The sequence below is a fragment of the Dermochelys coriacea genome, chromosome 2 (assembly GCF_009764565.3).
Source record: "Dermochelys coriacea isolate rDerCor1 chromosome 2, rDerCor1.pri.v4, whole genome shotgun sequence".
NCBI lineage: Eukaryota > Metazoa > Chordata > Testudines > Dermochelyidae > Dermochelys > Dermochelys coriacea.
In genome coordinates this window covers 44285568-44310361 of record NC_050069.1, presented here as the reverse complement: position 1 = coordinate 44310361, position 24794 = coordinate 44285568, and the positions used below count along the sequence as shown (strand labels likewise).

General features: G+C 42.5%; 1 protein-coding gene across 3 annotated transcripts in view; it reads right to left on the bottom strand.

Moving 5' to 3' along the window:
* Nucleotides 1–24794, bottom strand: part of RAD54B (RAD54 homolog B) — a 129045-nt gene that overhangs the window by 12973 nt on the left and 91278 nt on the right. For all 3 annotated transcript variants that reach the window (XM_038388936.2, XM_043507610.1, XM_038388938.2), the window contains 7 exons: nt 23274–23474; nt 19884–20171; nt 17170–17332; nt 15784–16009; nt 12444–12651; nt 6928–7067; nt 1616–1906 (listed from right to left, as the gene is read on the bottom strand). In XM_038388936.2, coding sequence (XP_038244864.1) covers nt 1616–1906; nt 6928–7067; nt 12444–12651; nt 15784–16009; nt 17170–17332; nt 19884–20171; nt 23274–23474 — 1517 coding nt within the window. The remainder of the gene's footprint in view (nt 1–1615; nt 1907–6927; nt 7068–12443; nt 12652–15783; nt 16010–17169; nt 17333–19883; nt 20172–23273; nt 23475–24794) is intronic.

The window sequence follows — 24794 nt, the reverse complement described above, 5'->3', positions numbered from 1 at the left end:
TTCCAACCAATGCCCAGGAACTTTCATGGGCACTTCTTTTTGAAGACCTTTAGTTTTCTGTCAAGCATTTTAGTAGATCTCCAGTTCTCACAGACGGATGTTAGCACCAAGATTATATTTGAACTGAAAATTCCCAATTTTGTTCTGGTGCCGTATATCTTTAATTTCCATACATTGCTGAATTAAGTAAAGGTTGTGGGTGTCATTCCTTTCCTTGATGTCCCTTCCTTTTGAGGTGTCCATTAGCTAATATGGTGCTGCCCAGGTAAATGAACTTATGTATTTTCTTGATATTTTTGTCATTTAATGTGATATTACTGCTTGACATCTGAGTTGCAAGGATATTTGTTTTAGCATAATTGATTTTGAGCCCTGCTTGGCCTGCTATTTTTTCCAAGTTGTCTATCTTTGTAACTTTTCGTGGCGTGTGTGTGGCAGAGAGCAGGACATGGGTGGTCATGCCTAGTGTTTGGACTAGGAGTCACACCTAGTGACTAGAGCAGGAGCTGGTAGGCAGGAATAGGAGCTCAGGATCAGAGCTGGAATCAGTGGCCAGAGCCAAGGGGCAGAGCTGGAATCAGAAGTCAGGAATCTGAGCCAAAAGTTAGAGACGGGTTATCTGGAAGGCAGCAAGGCAGGAGCAAGGCTGGGTACAAAGGAGCAGGGTGGGGTCTGAGGCAGGAACAAGGTAGGAGCAGGACTGGAACAAGGTGGGAGGAAAGCTGGGAACAAGCAGGTGCAGCCACCAAACTATTGCTGCTGCACTAAAGAGCAATCTTCTAACATTTCCCACCAATCAGGCTGTGTATCCAATCTGGCAGCCTACTACAGGCAAGTTGCACTTGTTAGATTGCCCAGAAACTGGCTTGGCTTCAGTGCCTGATTCGCGACGTTCAAGGACATCTTAGGAGCCTCAGGGCCTGGTTTCTCAGGGTATTTCCGCGAGAACTCCCACAATAGGGTCAGGGCATGGATGTTCCCTGCTTGTTCCCAATACTACTTGTCTGGACTGCAGCATTCCCAGTCCACCGGGTACTGAAGTCTTCCCCTAACTCACCAAGAGTTGAGGATTTGGGGGACCAAGTACTCCTACTGTCCACATACGGATATGAATGGTGGGGTTGGAGCAGTCTGAGTATGGGTTCCTGGTATAGGTCTTCACAAGTGAGTTTTGAAAGATGGGGTGGATCTTCAAGGACTTGAGCAGCTGTAACTCAAAGGCCACTGGATTTATCTGTTCTATAGCACAGTAAAGGGAGCCAAGCGCCCTGGTGGCAACTCAGAAGACAGCAAAAATACTGCTCCAAGATTTGATTGACACTCTCTGTCAAACCCACCTCTACCTCTTTGCAGTCAAAAAGCTGAAAAGTAACAAAGCGGTGGAAAATGATCAAATTACAGCAAAAATGCTGGAAGTGCTTGATAACACCACCCTAATGAAACTGACAAAATTGACTTTCTAATGTTTAAGTTTTTTGAAAGCTCTAAAGCACATCATTTTGGGAGGTCATGTGTGGAACTCCACTGATACAGTTTTTAAAAGCAACTCATTTTAATGACTTTTATTGTGTAGCACTGTCTAATTATTTGTGTTGAAGCAAAATACAGTACATACCTTTATGGCTTTAAACAGAAGACAGGGATGGTTGCAGAGTTTTTTCAAAGCTCCTATACATATCAGATGAGGACTGTTTTCTAGTACTCCTTGTAGGCAGGATCTCACCGCTCGAGAACTAAGCAGTTTTCTATAGAGTTCAAGCTGCAAGGCTGTTGGTCGGCAGAAAAGTATGCTCTCTTTTTTCGGTGGGAGAAATTTGTTTATGATCTCTTGTGTTCTTCTAAGAATAAACAGTCCAGTTAAGCGAGCGAGTTCTGCTGCTCTTTTCTCTCCTAATTCCTTTTCCTCCTAATATAACAAACAGAGGTTTAGATATGACTTCTGAAGCATGTTCAGTTACATCACAATTCTTTGCTATAGGATTCTTAATCAGGCAGTAGTGAACACGGTTTGTTTGTATGATACCACTTTATGACACAGGGTTTTAATGATCTATGACAAACCAAATATGTTGATATTAATTGGAGTTTTTAAACTCTTAACCAAGGCAAGAGCTAATGCAATATGAATCATTACAGACTCAAATTATGTGGCTAGGTTCCTGATTTATGTAGCAAAGCTACACTGAATTCTACAGAACTGTGCTGAAGTGATAAATGAATGGCATCATATCACAATTTGTACAGCTCCTAAAATGTGGAATGGACAGACAGCGGCAGGAGTTGAAACAGTGTCTCAGGGCTTGTCTACACTTGCACTTTACAGTGCTACAACTTTCTCGCTCAGGGGTGTGAAAAAACACACCCGAGTGCTGCAAGTTTCAGCGCTGCAAAGTGCCAGTGTAGACAGTCAACCAGCGCCATGAGCCGCACTCCCAGAGCTGGTAGCTATTCCCCTCATGGAGGTGGTTCTTTTATAGCACTGGGAGAGCCATGGCAGCGCTTTAACATTGCTAGTGAAGACGTGTCCTTAGAGAAGGTAAAGGAAATTACTACCATCTCAGAGCACATCTACACTTAAAACGCCGCATAGGTGCAGCTGCACAATTGGAACAAACTACCAAATAAACCACTGTAGAACTTTAATGAAGATGCTCAATGCTGACAGGAGAGAATTAATCCACCTCCACGAGAGGCGGTAGCTACCATCAACATAGCACTGTCTACATGGGGGGTTATGTTGGTATGACTACGTTGCTGCAGGGTGTGCATTTTTCACATCCCTGAGCAACACAGTTACACTGATATAGGTCGATAGTGTAGACCAGCCCTCACACTCCCAAACCCTGCCAGGAACTCTACTCCTTCACAAAGTAGCAGAGGAAGACAACTGCCATGAGAAGCTCCTCAGAACTGCAGAAGTGAAGAATTATACCTCCATTCAATCCCTCCAAATGTTTCATCCCCCTTCTTCCCCTCATGTCACTATATGCCCGCTCCTTTTCTCCAGCCAATCACAGTCCCCTTCCTGCCAGACTGCTACAATAGTGGCTGAACAGGCTGAGGAGATGGAAGATGGCATGAAAGTGACCATTTTTGTGGGGTTTGCCAGGACAAATTTCTTTCCTAGAAGGAAAGAAACATTGTAGCCATTTGCACAGTGGTAGAACGACGTTATATGTGGAGCCCTTCAATTAATTGGACTGAATTATAACCAAGTGTTTAGATTCGTTGTTCCTACCATCCAAGATCATTATCTAATCAATAATCCACAAACTAATTATTCAATAAAACAGGTGTTTGAAAAACTCAACATTATATAAACTTTAAAAAGTTAATTAATTACAATACAGTTGATTAAATAACAGCATTTAACTCTAATTTCAAATAGGAGGCTGAGAAGTCTGTGTTACCACATCACATACCAAGACCAAATTACAAGGCTCTCCCCACCAAACTACTTTGGTACCCCCTCGGTCCTATGTTTCAGGCGGGAAAACACTGAATTGGGGCCATAGAGACTGACACACGAAAAAAAGTGGTGTTGTAGCCATGTCAGTCCCAGGATATTAGAGGGACAAGGTAGGTGAGGTTGTATCTTTTAGTATCAGGTTCCATTGGTGAGAGAGACTAGCTTTTAAGCTACACAGGGTATGTCAACACAGCAATTTAAGCCTGGGTCCGAGCACAAGCTCGAGCCAAACCCCCCTTGCATCCACACTGCAAAGTTGCTATCCTAGGGTTCAGCTCCAGGGTCCCAGGGCTGCAGGGTTTGAGCTCGTGTGAAGCTGGAACCTAGCGTCCGAGCCCTACTGCTTTCCTGTGTGCATGTGGCCCCGGCTTGATTCAGAGCCCAGAAGTCCTCTGGATGTATCCCAGAGTTCCTGGTGGCAGAGGAGCAGCACTGCAGGCAGCCAATACAGCAGCCAGAAGTACTATTACTGCCTGGCTGAGCGTACTTCCCCTTCCTGCTCTGGCTCCCTTCCATGGAGCTCGCCCAGAGCAGGGAGCAAAGCTGACAGGTGAGAGATGGTTCCTGGTTGCAGGGATGTTGCAAGTCATCCCTCCCCTGGCTGTGCTAAACTGGGACCTCAGGCACTGTCCCTTCCTGCAGGGTAGTGCTTGGTCCCTGCTCTGTTCTCTGGCCCCTCCTACCCTTCCTGCATGTGCAGGAATACCTGGGCTGCATGCACTGTGAGAGCGGTGAGTGGAAACCAGACCCAAAACTTCCCTGCAGCCTTCCGAGGATCCCTTATCCCTGCCTCCTGGGGTGCAGTGAGGGTAGAGATAATTGATCCCCAGGGGTTTCTGAAGCACACTGCACTCCAGCCCTGGGGGTGCACTTCACCACCCCGCAGCCAGCAAGAGCCAGACTGGGGTGGGAGTTTGTGTTTTTCCTCCGATACCTTCATTTTATGTCAAACTTCAAAACAAACAGACAAAAATAAGTAAAAAACAACCCAAACACACCCCCTCCATTGAACATCCCATTTTAAAAATTAAGAATCGCAAAGTTTCATTTTAATAGTTTGACTGCCCTGGAGACTGATATCCAGCTGCACATGGGCATTTTTCTGCCAGTGTAACTGAGCCTAGACCTGGAGAGCCCAAGTTTCAGATTAGATGGTAGTTCAGTATAAAGCCTTCTCAAACTGCCATCATTCTACTGAGACAGTCACCAAAAGAGCTAATGATGCAGTTTATGTACTCATGTGCTCTTTATGGGCACCTGAGTCCCATCAATAGCACCACCACTGTTGGGAAACAGGGTGGGCAGTAGGGTTTTCCCACAGTGCACCACGTTCCTAGGGCAAGATACTGGGGCTGAGGGGTGCTCTAGGCACTTTGGGATATGTTTACTTTGACTTGGGTCTGTGCACTGCAGTGTGGATGCCAGAGCCCTATGTTTGAGCACGGGTCACAAAATTCTTAACCTAGTTGTTAAAACAAATAAATAAAAAATTGGAATGTAGACGCTCAAGTCCAGGGTTCCCTGACACAGGTCAGCTGACTCAAGTCCCACTAACCTTAGGCTTACATTGCTGTGTAGACATAGCCACAGAGCTGCTCCTCGGGTCTGGGAAAAGTACTCAAAGTGTCACATCTAAATGTAGATTCATAGAACTATAGGACTAGAAGGGACCTCAAGAGCTCAATCCAGTCACCTGCACTCATGGCAGAACTAAATATTGTTGCAATAAGCCATAAATCCAGTGTTTTATTATAACAGGCAAACTGGCTTATTACAACCATCTGTAACCCACTAACTCCCCTTTTTGTCCTATGATTACAGGGGTGTTAACAGGCCATTTCACCTTGAATGGTCTCTTAGAATATGTCAAAAAAGAAAAGGAGTACTTGTGGCACCTTAGAGACTAACAAATTTATTTGAGCATAAGCTTTTGTGAGCTACAGCTCACTTCATCAGAATGCATCCGATGAAGTGAGCTGTAGCTCACGAAAGCTTATGCTCAAATAAATTTGTTAGTCTCTAAGGTGCCACAAGTACTCCTTTTCTTTTTTGCGAATACAGACTAACACGGCTGCTACTCTGAAACTAGTTAGAATATGTCCTAACTACTTGGGCTAAACTATCTGTTTGATCTCTTATTTAACTGTGAGACTGAGTACCTTTCCCAGACCTGACCTCTGAGTAGTTCAAAAGCTTGTCTCTCTCACTAAGGGTATGTCTACACTGCAAAGTTTTTGTGCAACAAGTTATACCATTTTTATTAAAGTGCTGGAATTAAACTGCTGTTGTGTGTCCACACTGTACTCCTTGTAATGCTGGTGCGCATCCACATTAGCAGCTCTTGCAACAGCAAAGAGAGCAGTGCAGTGTGGTAGCTATCCCACTGAGCAACTGGCAGCAGGGTGCTTTGAGAAGGGTTTGCAATGCCTCATGGGCAGGCACAGCGTGGCATGATGCAGGTTTCCCAATCCCATTGTTCCATAGGCATTCTACTACATTGCCAGCTGCTTTTCAACTGAAGTGGAGGGGGGAGTGTGTGTGACAGGGAGTGTGTGTGTGTATGTGTATCGGATGGGGAGGGGGGGAAAGAGACTGTGTTTTGGTGGACAGAGACTGTGTCAACATGCTGTCTTGTAAGTGGCAGGAAGTAACCTGTCCTGAGGCAGAGAGAGGGGGGAAACCATCATCAGCCCCCACCTGCCCCCCCAACTCTCTGCACAGCAATCTGTCTCTGTCTCTCTTTCAATCAAACACACACACACCTGCCTCTGTGTTCAACAGCACAAGCATTCCACAATAATGGTTTGCTTTGTGTCCCGGAGCAGATCAGCATAGCATGCAGGGCTGTCAGAAATGGAGCTTTGAAAGGGGAGAGAGGTACAAGCATTCAGGGCAGCCAGCCAGAGTTCATAACAATGAGCAGAGTGGCAACTTGCACGATTATGGGACACTTCCGGAGGCCAATTACAGTGCTGAAATTGATGTGTTTACACTGGCAATGCAGCGCAGGAGCATCTGTGCTGTAAGCCTTACGACTCTCATTGAAGTGGTTTTTTTTGCAACACTGCAACTGAGGAATTTCTGCGCACTAAATGGCTTGGCAGTGCGTACTCCTCAGGAGTTACATCGCAGAAAGCTGCTTTACTGTGCTGTAACTTGCCAGTGTAGACAAGAAGTTGGTCCAGTAAAAGATATCACCTCACCCACCTTATCTGACATAAAAGAAAGAAATGCCCAGAGAAATCACACTTTGAGTATTTCATGAACTTACTTATGTTTTGATATGGAATTTTCAGAGGAGCCCAAGGGAATTAAGGCTTGTTTGAAAATCTCAGCCACAGTTTATGCATTAAAGAAGAAAAACAGTCTAAATTACATTTGACTCTCTAGAAGATGAATTCCTAACTCTCCTTATGAATTATATTCAGTGACTGAATTCTTGTTTTTAAATGATGTACCTTTGTTGCTGAAGGCTCTCGGGAACGAATAATAGGCTCCTCATATATTTTTCTGTATGTGGACAAAGAACCAAGTATTCCTGGATTTACAAACTCTATTAATGCGTAAAATTCTTGCAGGTCATTTTGTATTGGAGTGCCTAGGTGAAGAAAAAATAATTAAATATGTACTTTTACACATTTAAGAGTATTTTTTTCTTGAAATTGATAGTAAGTATGATTGCTGAATACAACAGAGTTTAAAGTTGACAATAATAGTAAGAACTTTGAAGTTTTTAATTAACTATTGTATCCTGAGTGGTTAGATTGTATATCTAGTTATTGTGACTCAGCTAGTAGATGAATTTGTAATCTTGTTTTGTCTTGTTTTCTAATTTAGCACTTTTCTTTTTTCCATTTTGAAGAAATATGACAGATACTTACATGTAACTGGAGGTTCTTTGAGATATGTGGTCTCTACCTGTATTTCACATGTGGGTACACATGTATTCAATGCTCTTGAGACAAGAGATTTCTATCAAGTAGTATCCTTTAGTTCGTGCCAGCACAGTTGCTCCCCTCATACACCACTTAAACTGAGAGTTTAAGGGGTGGACAGACCAACACCTCTCCAGTTCCTTCTTTTACCCCGAAACAGATAGGATCTGAAACAGAGGGAAGACAGACACGTAGTGGAATACAGATTGGGACCACACATTTCAAAGAACCTCCAGTTACAGCTAAGTAACCTCAATTTCTTCGAGTGGTGGTCCCTATGTGTATTCCAAACGTTGGTGATTGATAAGCAATATTCAAACAGGAGGAGGTACACGAATGCAGCTGATATATAGTGTATAATACTGCTGCCCCAACAGCTGCATCTGCAGAAGAGGCCTGAATTAAAGGGTAATGTTCCATGAAGTATGGACAGAATTTCAGATTGCTGCCTTTCATATGTCCAGTATAAGTGCTTCTTGAAGAGATGCTATCGAGGTAGCCTGTGATCTAGTGGAATAGACCTTTACCCCCACTGGGGGAGGAATACACACCAACTGATGAGAAAGAATGATATAGCCGGAGACCAACTTCAAGAGTCTCTGAGCAGATAACGCTTGTCCCTTCAGTCAGTCTGCTATAGCGACAAATAGTCTAGGAATTTTCCTAACTGGTTTAGTTCTTTGCAGATAGAACACTAAAGCCTGCTTGACATTGAGAGAGAAAGTCTCATCTCTTCTCATTGGAAGCATGAGGTTTTGAAAAGAATACCAGCAGGTGAATAGGCTGATTTATGTGTAACTCAGAAATTATCTTAGGCATGATTTTCAGGAGGAGGCAAAGGGAAACCTTCTCCCTCTGAAATGTGGTATATGGTGGGTCATTCACAAGTGCTCCCAGTTCACTCACCCTTCTGGCTGATGTGATGGTGACTAGGAAGGAGACCTTCATGGACAGGTGGGACATGGAACACATGGCTAACAGTTCAAAGTGTGATCTGGTAAATGATCTGGGAGTACAAGATGGAGATCTCATTGCAGTGCTGGTTTCTCCCCAGGGGAGAAGGTCCTAATAAGACCTTTCAGGGATCTGACTGTTTGGGGTGAGTACAAATTGGAGAAAGTCCAAAGGAGAGCAACAAAAATTATTAAAGGCCTAGAAAACATGACCTATGAGGAAAAACTGAAAAAATCTGGGTTTGTTTAGTCTGTAGAAGAGAATACTGAGAGTGGACATGATAATAGTTTTCAAGTACATACAAGATTTTAGAAGAGAGACGGTGAAAAATTGTTCTCCTTAACCTCTGAGGCTAGGACAAGAAGCAATGGGCTTAAATTGCAGCAAGGGAGGGTTACGTTGGACATTAGGAAAAACTTCCTATCAAGATAGTTAAGCACTGGAACAAATTGCCTAGGGAGGTTGTGGAATCTCTGTCATTGTCTAACCTGCTCTTAAAAACCTCCAAACACCTGTCAGGAATAGTCTAGTTATTAGTTAGTCCTGCCTTGAATGCAGGGAACTGGACTAGATGGTCCCTTCCAGTCCTATACTTCTATAATTTTATGCTTCTACCAAAGGATGAAAGGCACTGGTGGCTGCTAAATGGACCCACAGGGAGCTAAAAGGAAGACCCGATGTCTTGAGGATGAGGAAACAGTCTGACATAGCACAAATACCCATTTTTTCTGGGGACAACTGGTTCTGTTGTATCCAAGCAGAGAAATGTCTCTATTTAGCTAGACAGAATTTTCTGATGGAGCATTACTGCTTTGATTGGGAGTAGTCTGAACAGCTTCTGAACGTGGATGCTCTAGGTATGACACCCATCCAAAAACCAGGCTGTGAGGTGAAGAGAATCTGAGTTGGCAGGTTTGATCTTACTGAATTAACAATTCGAGAAGGTTCAGATGCTGATGAGAAAATAGGCAAAAGATCTGGGAAACTAGAACTGTCTATGCAAGTTAGATGTGATGAGAATGACTCGAGCTTTGTTGTGATGAATCTTTCACAAAACCTGTAATAGCGGTGTGATGGAATGAAAGGTGCATCTCAGGTGGTCTGTCCAAGTCAGCAAAAGGGCATCACCCCTGGAGTCCCAGCTTAGTGCTGCTCTGGAGCACGTTACGTTGAAGTTCTTGTTCATCTGGGAGGCAAACAGGACCCAAGATGGCATTCCTCACTGGGTGAAGATTTCATTCAGGACAGAATGGTGTTCACATTGGCCTCTCGAGGAGTCATGCACATGGGCTGTGCATCTATGAGGGATGCATCCACAATTATGATTGTGTTGGGTATGGGTGGAAGGAAAGGGACTCTGACACGCACTTGTTCTGGGTTCATTCACCATACAGGAGAAGCTGTAACCTTGCCAGGGATTGTTACTTGTATTCATGCTGTCTCTGTTTGGTGTGTAAATAGACTGGAGCCAGTCCTGTAGACAATGAAGGTGAAGCCTGGTGAACAGTGTTACACAGGTACACGAGGCCATGTAGCTTGGTAGGGAAAGATTGGACCTTGACTGTGGTTTGAAGTTTGAGGGTGATTTGACTTATCAGGCTGTTTCTGGCCTGGAATCTGTCCATAGGGAGGTAGACCTTTGATGAGGTTGAGATTAGGGTCGCTCTTATAAAGCCCATGATTTTTGCAGAAGTCAAGATAGATTATTCTCCGTTTACACAGACTCCCAAGCATACCAGAAGACGGAGTAAGGATAGGGTTGCCAACTGGACCTCCTATTGGATCTGCCCATTAGGAGTCAATTGTCCAGGTACAGGAAAATGGTACAGCTGTTCTGTCTCATCTAGGCTGCAACCATTGAGAGGTTTGAAATGAGGACCCTGGGCGCTGTTGCCAGCATGAATGGGAGTACTCTGAACAGGTAGTACTCTTGTTCTACCAGAAATCTGAGGAACCTTTTGTGGGATGGATGAATGTCCCGATGAAAATAAGCACCTTTCATGTCAGGAGTCTCAAACCATGTGCTCTTCTCCAGGGAGGAGATTATTGATGCATTATTCATGCCAGCATGAGCAAGCAGAATTTGGATTTGCAAATAAAGATATTCAGCTGATTTTTCTTGGAATCTATGAAATTTTAGGAGTAGAATCCTTCCCCTGGATATTGAGGTGGCACTTCCTCTGTAGCTCTATGCTGTAGGAGAGTGTCCACCTCCAGACAGAGGCTCTCCTTGTGAGAATGGTCTCTGAAGAAGGGCTGGGGAAGGGATTTGTGCAGCTGAGGGGAGAGAAACTCAATGGTGTAGCCAGAGTGGATGATCTTGACACTCACTTGTTTGTTGTTACTGCCCTCCAGCTGTGGAACAAAAGAATGAGGCACCCATCAAAAGTTTGGGAGGCAGTAGGGAATGGCATCAATAGTGGTACATGGTTCTGAAGCGTCTCATCAAAAGTAACCCCTGGATGGTGGGTGAGGCTGAACAGCTGTGGTTCAGGTGGAGGAAGCTGTATATCTAAGTCTTTGTATCCTTTGACATTTACACGGCGGCCCATAAGGGTGCTGGAGATAAAACAGCTGAGGAAAAGATCTTGGCTTATTTACCTGTTTTGAAAGATGATGCAAAAATAGCGTTGGACAGAGAATTTGGACTCAGGCCATGCGGTGGGGAGAAGGAACTGAAAGGCATTGGTCTGCACTGCCCTTTATACCCTGAGCATGGAGCATGAGGAACAACTGTACAGGCACAGATAAATGGAAACTACTTGCCAGAAATTTCTGGTCTTAGGTACATGGAGCGCATGTGTACCCACACATGAAATCCACATACAGACCAGCACTTGAGAACTATTTGTTTTGTTTCAGATTGTGTGTTCCTAGGGGAAAAAAAAGAGTGAAGACTGTAGCTTCATTTGCAAGGTTATTCTTATTTTGAACAAATGCAGCAGTATCTCCTGCAACAAGCTGGGTTATAGCTGTTCGCAATAGAGTACAAGGGCTTCTCTCCAGGCTGACAGTTTAACTTTAACACAATACAAAATACTAAGAAACCAGAAATATTTTTTAAATCTTCTTTTAATTTTAATTCTCCCTCCTGCAAAGGTCCTATTATGCAATGTAGTCCCTCTAAATTTAGATGGTCTAAATGGAGGTCTTTCTGATGTGTAATCAATGTTGCTCTAGGCATCAACCAGAAGTTAACAGAACGCAACATTAATAGATTCATAGTTTCATGGATTTTAAGGCTACATGGGACATTAGATCATCTGTTCCGACCCCTGTATTGACCCTAATAACTTGTGTTTGACCAAAGCATATCTTTGAAAGACATAAAGACATCAAGAGACATCACTTCCCTTGCTAGTTTGTTCCAATGGTTAAATCACCCTGAGGCAGAGCAGTGTTTCCAGCTAGTGATTAGAGCCCACATCTTGTCAACACAAAAAAGTCTGATTTAACTAAAATGGTGATGAAACTGATTTAGTTTAATTGGTGGGCCTAAATTCCCTCTAAGCTGCATGACCGTACGACTGATTATTAAGCCCCGCACCAGGGCTCAGGGCTGCGGTGGGGAAATGCGACCCTCCCTGCCGGCCCCTGTATGGACCTGCCCCGGACTTGCTGTGGCCCGGGGAGAGGAGCCCCTCCCTCAGCCCAGCCGGGTCCAGGCCTGCCTGAGCTGCCGGGGAGAGGAGCACCCCCCTCGGCCCGGCTCCGCCCAGCCCAGCCCCACTGAAGTTGCCGCGGCTGGGGAGAGGCGCCTCTCCCCCAGCCCCAAGGTGCTGAAGCAAAGAGGGCTGGGGGAGTCCTCTCTCCCCACTGCATCCCCGGCCCAATCCCAGAGCCCACACCTCTCCCGCACCCGAAACCCCTAGTTTCTCTTCAAATTCTTTTTTAGCCTGCCTAATTATACTTTTACACTTGACTCACCAGAGTTTATGCTGATTTCTATAAAAACACTATAAAAATACCTCTGATAATGTTGCCAGAATTTTCATACTTGTATAACTTGCAACTTTCTTTCACATACTCACCAAAGTTAGCTCTTTTAGTCTAGCTATAAAATATGCTATTTGTAATGTACTGACCAGTCAGGATAATTCTTCTCTCACAGGACAGACTGAAGAGGGCTGTAGCTGTTTTAATGGAGCTGTTTTTCAAACGATGCCCCTCATCGCAGATTAGGAGGTTAAATTCTATAGTCTGAATTTGGTCCAAGGTGCGCAGCAGCATCTCATAACTGATTATCAGAACTGCATGAAGTGGGGAATTGATGAACTCTTCTACTTTGTTATCCTGTAGAGCATAAATAAAAGTTGTATTACACAGCCAATTCTCTTTGGAGCTCCTCAACCCTGTTCCCCGATTCTCTGGTTTCAGGTGGAATTTCTGTTGCATGACTAGAGCCCTGCACAGATACAAAATTTGCAGATATCTGCAGATTTGCAGGGCTCTAGATATAAAATTTGGATATGCATCTATCCAAGATCAGCAAACATGTTCTGTAGAGAACTGCAGGGCCCTATGTATGACATGAGTCATTCCCCACTTCCCCAGGGGGCTTGAACTACTACTTCCCTCTTAATTTGCAAAAGAAATACGGGAATCCGACATGGCAATACAGAATACTACTACCACGCTGCTGGGCAGCTCACTGTTCTTCGAGTACATCAAGTCTTCTAAAGCACATTACTGTGAAGGTGAAAACTACAGACCAGGTGTAACAGCTACTTAACCCTGGTGTTGTGGGTAAGTTTCAAATTGATAACTGTAATGGAGATAATGAAAAAGCCTAAGCGACTCCCAGTACATTTATGGTGGGATCACAAGATGCAGTAGACACCAGTTTATACTGTGATCTTGTAATAAATTTGCCACATTCTGTTTACCTCTTTCAGTTCAATCAAATAGTCCTCACTCTGTTATGAGCCACATAACATTGCTAACCCTAGGAGAGCATAGCTAGCATGCATAAGTTAGGGCAGCATAGAAGCTGGGGAGACAGAGAATCAGGGATGCATAACTAGCTCCTTGACAGCACTGCTGCTCTGTTGTATCCAGCAGAGACTCTACCCCAAAATATTTTACTGATAGTCAGAAAAAAGCTATGGGGCCTATGGTTTTGAACCTTTAATGCCTTTTTCCTTCAAAAGGCATCAACATATATGTTTAACTCATGTTTACTCTTCGCTTTGGTCTCTTTCCTTAGTTACTTATTTCAAGGTATAGAAATAAAGAAAAGTGACATGATACAAATTGCATGTGCGATGATAATTGAGTCTGAGCAGCAAGGGAAAAATCAGAGGTTTTAGATCTTGAAAGTTCAATATAATACAAGAAAAAGTTTTTGCCAGATTAGATGGTTAAAAGTAGTCCCATTTGCACCTGAATAAGAGCCTTCACCAGCCACGAGGGGGCAATCAGGAGGTGGCTGCCAGGTACACCCCGATTTTACAGATGCAAACACTGAGATGAAAAGTTTAAGTGACTTGCCCAAAGCTACACATGGAGCAATTGCCAGTTAGTATGAGATCTCCACAGTTCCTGGTTCCCACTCCTGTACTCTGAACACACCTCTCTTGGCACTGGTTCAATGAGCATTGAAGTCAATAGAAGCCTTTCCACTGATTTCAGTAAAGTGTAAATGATAAACATCTCAGTTACTCAAGTAGCTCAAACTTTCATTATTAATTATTATTATTATTATTGTAGGTGTTTTGCTTTTTAAAATAGTAGTAGTAGTATTCTGGAAACTGATAATGACAACATTCCCTCAAATTTATATTTCATACAATCCAGCAACATGGATTAATGAAATCTGCTTGGTTATAAAATATAACCTTTAAATCAGAGCCTTCATTTTGACAGCAAAGTTCAGTATGGATCATTTGTGATTTAACAAAACTATACCTTGATCAAGTTTTAACATTAAGTAGAAATTAATGTACTTGTTTTTCAATTTGATTACTGAAGGGTCAAGAGTAGGGCTGAGTGTTTCCATGTATAGGTAAAGAAAACATGCCTGATAACTGTTTGAATTTATTATTTTATATGTAAGAAGTTCAAAAGGCTGAGACAAGTTCTTTTTATGTTGTGCTGAAGAAATAATAGTATGATAATTGCCATTCTTCCCTATAAGATAGAGAGGAAATTACTTTTTAAAATACTTCATTATATTGTAGGCAAGTGGTATTCCTATCTCACTTTTGCATGTCAATGTTTTCTTTGCTTTTTAGAGGCCCAATCTTACAAACTGCTGAGTGCTCTCAAATCCCACTGGCTTCAACCAGATGAATAAGAATGTTAGATGTATTTAAATGAAAAGGAAAATATGTTGCTGTCACTTTGGGTCACATTAATTACTAATAAATTCAATATCCCCCAATCCCAACATTAGTGTTATAAAAAAACCCTAACAATTGAGAGAAAATGTGCGACAACCTCTAAATATCTGTTTAGGTAACTATTTTTTTTTTTTTTTTTTTTAACATTACAGTGAATCTTTTTCCACCAAAGCTGCTCTCTCAAGAACTAACACAGCTGATCATTTACTTTGCTCACTCTGTTACTGCCACATAGACAATTTCTGTCAAATCAGTTCACTTCAGTTCCACATCTTGAAATAAGTTACTCTAAGGAAAGTGATGGAAACTAAGACGGTATACGAGTTAAACAGACATCTAGATTGGCCTCAGTAAGTTCAGCACCATAGCAGGACTGAATGCTAAATAATTAGAAAAAAATAAAAGCGGTACACAGAAAAAATTAAAAGTTTTGTAAAACATATAAAAACACTTGTAAAAAGAGATTTCATTTCATCTGAAAGACTCACTATTTCATACAGACCATGAAGGAAGACTGCCAAAAAGGAAGTGTTTAAGGCCATATCTACACTATGGGTGCTACAGTGGCAAAGCTACGGCACTGCAGCTATGCTGCTGAGGTGAATTTTTCACACCCCTAAATGCTGCAGCTATGTCAACTTAACTTTTAAATGTAGTCCAGGCCTAACTGTTAATCTATTCACAACAAATATTAGGTCAGATTTAGAAGGCAGCATTCTCTCTGTTACTTCATACAAATACATTTACAGGAAATTATCAGGTTAAAAAAATATATTTTTGAAAATAAATTGCCTTCCATTTGTTACAAACAACATGGCAGAGTAATAATTATTTTTTGAAGTTTTCTTTTCACTATTTCACTTCTTTATTTTTTGCATTACTCTAATTTTGGTCAATGAAAGTACACTTGTCAGTTTCTAATCAATTTCACTTTTAGTTTTCATGCATACATTTCCCTCCTGCAATGTTTTGGCTGCAAACACTGTAGACAAATATTTGCTTGTTAAAAAACAGCTTATTTGGAATATTGGATTTTTTTTTTAAATTTTGAGCCAGATTTGACCTTTTTGAATATAAATCTCACCTGATCAACTGTAAACACTTTGATCCTTTCACTTCCCAGCCACTTCTGAAATTCTTTTTTCCAGTTCTTCACCAGACTCCCAGGGGTGACAATCAGTGCCTGCTTTATTATAGGTTTGCATGCATAGAGCCCCTGACGTAGGAGAGTCCAGACAAGCGAAATGCATTGCAATGTTTTTCCTAAGCCCATTTCATCAGCAAGAATAGCTCCAAATCTGCCACTTAATCTGTAAGAAATAATTACAATTTAGTAATGAAAAGGAAACCCTGCAACTATTTGCATTCTCATCTGGCTAATATGTTTTTTTTAAGTAAATACAAAGCTATTTCTTTCTACTATGATCACGCTGTAGTTTTTTATTCAGTTAAATCAAAAAGTTCTATATGCCTGTGTGAAATTTAGGTTCATTACTAGATTAACATACTGATCATCCAAAATTAGAGATCTTACTTAAACATTTTGAATAATGAAAGAAGTCAAGTAATTTATGTCAAAGCACATGAACACATACCATGAGCAGCCTATAGTATAAAAAGTAACAACTGTAAAAGAAATATAGTAATTTTTCAACAGAGTGATACATCAACGTACCTTTACACTTGACTGAAAATTTCTGAAATACCAACCAGCACTGCACTTTGGCTTGGTTTATAGCAGTGATTCTCAACCTATTAATCATTGTGGGCCGCATATTAAGGCCACAATGTGTTACCTGGGCTGCAGGTTGAGAACCACAGCACCCCATCACCACACCGCTATGCCCAGTGCCCACAGCCCAAAGACCCCTCCACAGAGAGGGGCAAAGAGCAGAGCCCCAGTGGTGCGGCTGAATGGCAGGGACCCTGTACCCCGTTGTGCGGGGCGGGGAGGCAGCCCCAACCCGACCCCATCCAACCCTGATTCCCGCCAGATGGAGCCAAACAGCAGCCCTGACCCCAGACCTTGCTGTGTGGGGCTGGGTGCAGCCCTGACCCCAAACCCAGACCTTACTGGGCGGGGCCAGGCAGCAGCCCCAACCCCAGTCCCTACTGTGCAGGACCTGGTGGCAGCCCCAACCCGGGGCCCTGCTTTGTGGAGCTGGGCGGCAGCCCTGACCCCAGACCCTGCCCTAGCGTGCTAGGCAGAAGTCCTGACCTCAACCCCGGACCCCACCATGAGGCAGCCCAGGCCCTGGACCCTGCCACCCTTTAGCATACAGATGGGACACAGCTGGGGGCTATTTGGGCCGCATGCAGCCTGCGGGTTGAGAACCACTGGTTTTATAGGATAATTCAACCATTCTCTTCTAACAGAGAAATACAGAATGCATCTCAATTTTGGGCTGTTTTTTTTTAAACAAGCTAAAAATTACCAGAGTAAAAATTAATAGGACAGTTATTCTCCTACCTCATTCCCATCACACACTCGTACAGGAATACAATTCCTTCTTTCTGATGTGGGCGAAGATGATTTACAAGGTAAGGATCCACAACTACATCTACCACAGGTAAACCAGCCTTATTGAACATCCGCTGGTGATCTGGAGTTGGATATGGCATAACTAAAGAATCTTAAAGTTCAAAATATACACAGATGTGGTAAGAGATCATTTGTGTTTTCTTCGTAAGCAAAAAGTATTGTTATTCCAAGGTAACTATATCAAGTAACTATTTGCTAGACTTCAATAACTGCTGAAAATTGCTTTTTAACATATTGGTCATTTCTAGACAAAGAATATAAAGAAAAACAGCTGCTATTGTTACATCAAGTACCTAAATACAGTATAAATAAAAAAAAAATCTATTAAAACACTGTCGCATATCCTAAAGTTTCAGAAGTGCTTTAAAGTTTAATACACAAGTTTAAGAACCACTTCACCCATCATTTACTACAATCTGCCACCTATGGGATCAACTATAGCAGCTGTTCAATTGAGGATTACCAACAATAATCAGTTTAGGACAAGACATGAGGAAAAATACGTCATCCAATTAAAACTGCAAGGAGTACAGAACGTAATTACTCAAAATAGAGTTTATCAGAACACTGTTGCTAACCTTCTATTTCTTTTACACACACACACACACACACACACACACACACACACACACACACACACACACACACACACTATTCTCATCATCCCCGCTCCCCCTCAAAGACTACAGAGGAATGGGTAGAATATTTTGGAGTCCATCAGAACTGGAAGGGGTTAACACTGAGCAACACAAGACAGTGAACAACACAGCACACCCTACTCATGCTAGTTTAGAGATAAAAGGTTCCCATCCTGTGGGGTTCTGAGTACTCTCAACTTCCATAGGAGTTGAGAGGCTCAGGTTGCAGGAGGCACTCAAATCCATCACAGGATTGGGCCCCCCAAAAACCAAAAATTGGAGAGAAACCCAGGTCTTTCACACAGCATTGCAGAAACAGACAAAATGCAGCCAACTCTGTGGCTGAACACAGCAGCACTACACAGCAATTTAGGGCAGTAATCTCATATCATCTTGAAACCACAGAAGGGATTTCAGGGAGACAGAACATCATACAGTTGGAATTAGACCAGTGTTCTGGGTCTATTCTTACAAAAATTACCATAAGATAAAAAGAGGACCTTATTATTATTTATTTGTATAAGGCTAGTGTGGTAGGATGACATGGCCCAGCCCTGAAGACCTTATAATCTCAGGAGATGATGTACGAATGAAAGAAATGGGATGGGGTTTAACAAACTGCAGTGTGAATGCTAAGTTGTGGTTTAGGTGAATTTTTTTTAATTAAAATTATGAGAGATTTTGTTTGATAACACTAATATACCTGGTGTTTTTTTCTCATCTGAAACATGGCGCCTTCTCCAGAATATTGTCCCTAAACAACAGGCTGCACCACTGGCTTATTAAAGACAGATGGAAGATATTGACCTGCTAAATATTCAGCACCACTTCCTGCAACTACCAGGTGTTCACTGGAGCTCTCCCATACAAGTACTCACCCAATTTGATCCTCCTTAACTTGTGGAATTTAATGGGATGACAGCACAAAGTAACTATAATATTGTGTTACAGAACTTTTTTCCTGCAGTAGGTGTTTTATTGAACTTGAACTGTTAGTTACTTTTTGTGTTTGCACATTGGTGGCTATGAGGGATCAGACTCCCCTGGAAGCAATTCTTCTAACTTTGTTTAACCTCTTCACTGCTCGTCGTCCACAGCAACTACCATGCTGGTGTAGTCTGTCAACACTCCATTGAACTTTATGGCAAACCAGAACTTTTCCAGAATGTTTGGCACTAGTCAGTCTCTCTTTTCAGTACATTCATTTTTCTTCGCTAGTCTATTTTGGAACCATTCTGATTTAAACAATTTTTATAGCCATCAATAATATTTATAAAGAACTGCACTATAAGACACTCTAGGGCAGGGGTGGCGAATCTTTACATGTGGCTCTTCAGAAGTTAATATGCAGCTCCTTGTATAGGCTCCGATTCCGGGGCTGGAGCTACAGGCATCAACTTTCCAATGTGCTGGGGGGTGCTCTCTGCTCAACCTTTGGCTCTGCCACAGGCCCTGCCCCCAATCCACCCCTTCTCGCCCCCTTCCCTGAGCCTGCCGTGCCCTCGCTCCTCCCTTTCCCCCCCAGAGCCTCCTGCACACCACAAAACAGCTGATTGGGATGTGCGGGGAGGGAGGGGGAAGGCGCTGATCAGTGGGGCTGCCAGTGGGTGGGAGGCACTGGGAGTGATGGGGAGGGAGAAGCTGATGCAGGGCTGCTGATGCAGGGCTGCTGATGTACTACTGTGGCTCTTTGGCAATGTAAATTGGTAAATTCTGGCTCCTTCTCAGGCTCACGTTGGCCACCCCTGCTCTAGGGTATATGGACTGTTTTAGGATACTTCCTCAAATGTCAGTGACAGTCTCCAGTCTCATGCTTTACAGCACACCTGCCACTTGTAGAACAGAATCATGTTGTGGTGTTATTGGTTAAACTTGATTTTCACTGGGATACCCTAGATTCTCATTCAGTACTTGGGTAGGGAACATAAAAACCTTGGTTACGCATTAAGCTTTCTTACGAAAGGACGCGGATGGTTAAATAAATAACAGAATTTTAAATCTTACTTGATGCATTTGGATCATGGCGAGGTTTGTAGTTCTGGGACTCTTTAAGTAGATTTTCTTTAGTGCTTGGCTTGCAGACATTTTTGAATGGGCTACAGAATGGTTTCAAGGTACTTTGTGAAGAAGCAGTTTGGACTGTGGTGGACGTCCCTACACCAGTCTGAAAACATTTGCCACTATTAAAGTCCTCTGCTGAAATTACACCCATCACTTCAATTTCTTTTCCTCCAATCATCAGCGTTTGACCTTCATCAAGACTTTCAAGGTCTTTAGATTTATATCCAGTACCTAAAAATAATAATTCATTTACTTATGTTTAGCAATTAATTAGGACCACACAGTGGGTATCATTGCCTTAGTCAACTGTAGGAAGTGAAAACAGAAATGTCATCAAACAAAAAAATAGTTTTACAAACTATTTCCCCATGTTATTTCCCCCCCCCCACTCCACCCCCACTGTTCCTCAGACGTTCTTGTTAACTGCTGGAAATGGCCCACCTTGATTATCACCACAAAAGGTTTTCCTCCTCCCGCCCCCCCTTCCTGCTGGTAATAGCTCATCTTAAGTGATCACTCTCCTTACAGTGTGTATGATAAAACCCGTTGTTTCATGTTCTCTGTGTGTATATATAAATCTCCCCACTATATTTTCCACTGAATGCATCCGATGAAGTGAGCTGTAGCTCACAAAAGCTTATGCTCAAATAAATTTGTTAGTCTCTAAGGTGCCACAAGTACTCCTTTTCTTTTTGTGTACCGCTAGTAATAAGTGGGGAAAATATCTGATCACTCCTTCATAGGCATCTATAAACTCAGTTTGGTTCTCTGACAAGAAAGTGAGGCTATTCCAATTTTCAGACTGTGACACTCAAGTAAACTGAAGTGGTTGTGGGAGCCTGGTGAAATTGGCATCCGTGTCAATGGCTGCTTCCAGCACAGAGATTTGATTTTTCTGCAGCTTTGCCTTGAAAGACCAGAAATGTTTTTGTGTTGGAAAGATTAAATATCCATATTTAGCTTTCTATTAGTTCTGGAAAGTGCCATGTGCTTTATACTTACCTAGATCAGGACCTTCAGTATGACCCTCTGCTAAATAAGGCTAATATGATTTTAACAAAAAACTCAACAGGGTGGTTGATGCATTCCAGACATTTCTTATTCTCTCACCTCACTTTTTTTTTTTAGTCAAGCAAGTCAGTGTCTATATAGTTTTGATACAAATTAAATTAAATTTGTAAAGTCATGGATTATTTTTCAATTAAAGTGCCTGACAGCAGCAAAGTTTGCAATGCTAGGGTTGTAACAAATTATTGGAGGGCCATCTCTGTCTTAAATTCAAATACAAGTGTGTTTTGCAGCAACACATTGTAAAATTGTAGTTTCTTACTAAATAATCTACTTTGGCTTTGCTGGCAACTTAAATTGTCGCTTGTCTTTCAGGCAACATTTTTCAGCTGCCTGCAACCTATAGCTTACAAGCCTTATTTTTTCCTCTTAATATAAAATCAAAATGTATCTTACAGTAGCTGCTACTAAAAATTGCACCACCATCAACTCTGGCTTGTGTTTCAGGCAAAGGCAATATTTATAGATACTTCACTGTAGCTGAAAAATGCAGCTCCAGTGTCACCAGACCTCTAATCAGAATGTTAACAAGTAACACATTCAAATGGAGGTTCAGCCTTAGGACTGCTTGTGGCACCTTAGAGACTAACAAATTTATTTGAGCATAAGCTTTCATGAGCTACAGCTCACTTCATCGGATGCATTCAGTGGAAAATACAGTGGGGAGATTTATATATTCTTTTTGCGAATACAGACTAACACGGCTGCTACTCTGAAACCAGCCTTAGGACTGTCTGCTCAGCTGTGAATTTGTCCCTTGTGCAAACTCACTTCTCCACAGCATTATTTGTGTGGCTGACATCAACAAGGCCCAGCCCCTCCCTTTTGGCAGCTCTACTGATCTGCTCGGCCCTTCTTTTCTAGCCCCTCTCCTTGGACTGGCAGCTCAATGCTTTTGCCCCTGATGTAACTCAGTCCGCCCCATTTTCCCCTGTACTTTTTGCCTAGTGGGCAGGAAACATTATCCTTTTACTTGTCCAAAAACATTTCTACTTGTCCTGGGTTTCTGTGTAATAGTTATTTTTCTCCCATTCTGACCATAGGTCCACAGACCAGAGTTTGGTCATCACTAATTTACACGATTTATAAACAGCTTCATTGCACTTCATTCATAGACTGTAAGATCAGAAGGGACCATCATGATCATCTAGTCCAGGGGTGGGCAAACATTTTGGCCCAAGGGCCACATTGGGGTGTGAAACTATATGGAGGGCCAGGTAGGGAAGGCTGTGCCTCCCCAAACAGTCTGGCCCCTGCCCCCTATCTTCCCGCTCCCTGACTGCCCTCCTCAAAACCCCTGACCCATCCAATCCCCCCACTGCTCCTTGTCCCCTGACCGCCCCCTCCTGGGAACCCTGCCTCTAACCGCCCCCCGGGATCCCACCCCCTATCTAACCCCCCCATCCCCTGACTGCCCCCCCTGAACCTCCACCCCATCCAACTGCTCCCTGTCCCGACTGCCCCTTATCCAACCCTCCAGCCCCGGCCCCCTTACCATGCCCCTCAGAGCAGCATGTCTAGCCGCCGCGCCACCCACCCAGAGCCAGACACGCAGCCCCGCCATCCAGAGTGGGGGGGATAGCAGGGGAGGGGCCGGGGGCTAGCCTCCTGGACCAGGAGCTCAGGGGCTGGGTAGGATGGTCCCATGGGCCGGATGTTGCCCACTGGCCGTAGTTTGCCCACCTCTGATCTAGTCTGATCTACTGCATACTGCAGGCCACAGAACCTCACCCACCCAACTCCTGTACTAGACCCAAACCTCTGGCTGAATTATGGACTTCTCAAATCATTATTTAAAGACTTCAAGTTACAGAGAATCTACCATTTACACTAGTTAAACCTGCAAATGACCCATTCCCCATTCTGCAGAGGAAGGCAAATAAAACCCCCAAGGTCTCTGCCAATCTAACCTAGGGGAAAATTCCTTTCCGCCCCAACAATCGCAATGAGTAAAACCCTGAGCATGTGAGCAAGACCCACCAGACAGATACCTGAGAAAGAATTCTCTGTAGTAACTCAGAGCCCTTCCCATCTAGTTCTCATCAGTGGTTGTTGAAGTTATTTGCTGCTAGAAGTCACAGATCAGCTACATACCATCGTAGGCAGTCTCATCTTACCATCCCCTCCATAAACTTATCAAGCTCAGTCTTGAAGCCAGTTAGGTTTTTTGTCCCCACTGTTCCCTTTGGCATTTTTTGCTCTCATTCAAAACACACATTATTTTTAGGCCAATGTTTAAGTAACAACTATATGTAAATCTAATACCTCTTCCAATGTCTTTGCCTTCCATATCTTTCAGTATCACAGATTTTCCTTTTGCAATAAGAACAGCATCACCTTCCCACTTCTTGTGTTTTTTCTTTGAAGCTTTACACCACACAACACTGAAGTATTTTGCAAGGCAGCCAGGTTTGTCTTCCTCTTTCTTGTGTCTTGCTATTTCTGGTGTTGGTACATACACTGGCTCTAAAAAGAAGCAAAATGAAGAAGAGTATCAAAACATTTCTGTTAATGTAGAAAAATTATTTAAAAAAACCTCAACACTATCATCAGTTAAGTGCAGTCTGTGCATTTCCTGCTACACAAACATAAAATGGCATGGTTCCTGTTCTGAGTAGCTTACAATCTAATTAAGACAGAGACATCATAATTCAGGTTTAAAACAATGGATGGGGGTGCAAGCTCAAAGGGGCACTAATTTTACGAAATACTGTGTGGAAAGTATATGCTTTAAGGAAAGATTTTGAAATAGGAGGGCAGTTATTTAGCCCATGAAAAAGAGGTAGTTCCTGGTGTGGAACGGAAGAAGGAGACAGTGGGTGAGGGATAAAAAGGCAGGTTTTGGAACAACAAAGCAGTGAGAGGAAGAGAAGAAGGAAATGAGAGTATGGTCTCAGATGAGGAGGAGATGAGCAATGCCTTGAAAGTGAAGATGGGAACTTAGAACTCAGTGCAGAAGGGGAGGCAAGTGAATAGATTCACAACTAAAGCCAAAAGATTGAATTCAGAATAACTATTAGTGTAGCTTTAGAAAACCTGAAAATAGCTAGAAAAACAAAACTGTTTTACATTTCCAGTTGAAAGAATAGTTCACCCACTTTCTTTGTAATATATTAAAAACCATCCGCTATCCTAAAATCCTGAAAAACAGCACCATGACTTGAAATTACAGCAAACCAAATATTTCAACTTAAAATAGTCATAAATTTGGCAGCATTTCAGCTACTTATATCTATAATCAATGCAAGTATTTGCTGAATATAATTAGGTTAATAACTTTAAGGATTCTCAACATTGCAAGCAACAGTTGTCTATACTATTGAATAAAGACAAAGATCACATGCCTACCATGAGTTACCAGTCTGGCACGAGTCAAGTAACAATAGAGCAAGTCTGCAGAATTATCTGAAGGAAAATCTGAAACACTCCTTTTTAGCAAAGCACATGTGCACAACATCAAAGTGAAAACCAGACTGATTTTCATTAAAATACCCTTGCATGCTGGTCAAGGCTTAATCAGCTTGCTCCTTTGATTCCATCTGGATTCAGCACTATACAGATTTGACACTAAAAGACTACTCAAACAAAAGACTAACTCTTATGTGCTTATACTTAGACAAGAAGCAGCAAATATAAAATTCCATCTATTATAATGACCAGAGAAAAAGGGAAATAAAATAATCTGAACATCACTTCTTATGGTAATTGTTTAAAAAAAAAAAAACCCTGCAAAACATGATTAGATTAACTGCCTAAAAATTAATGTAAATCGTCAGATGAATGTTA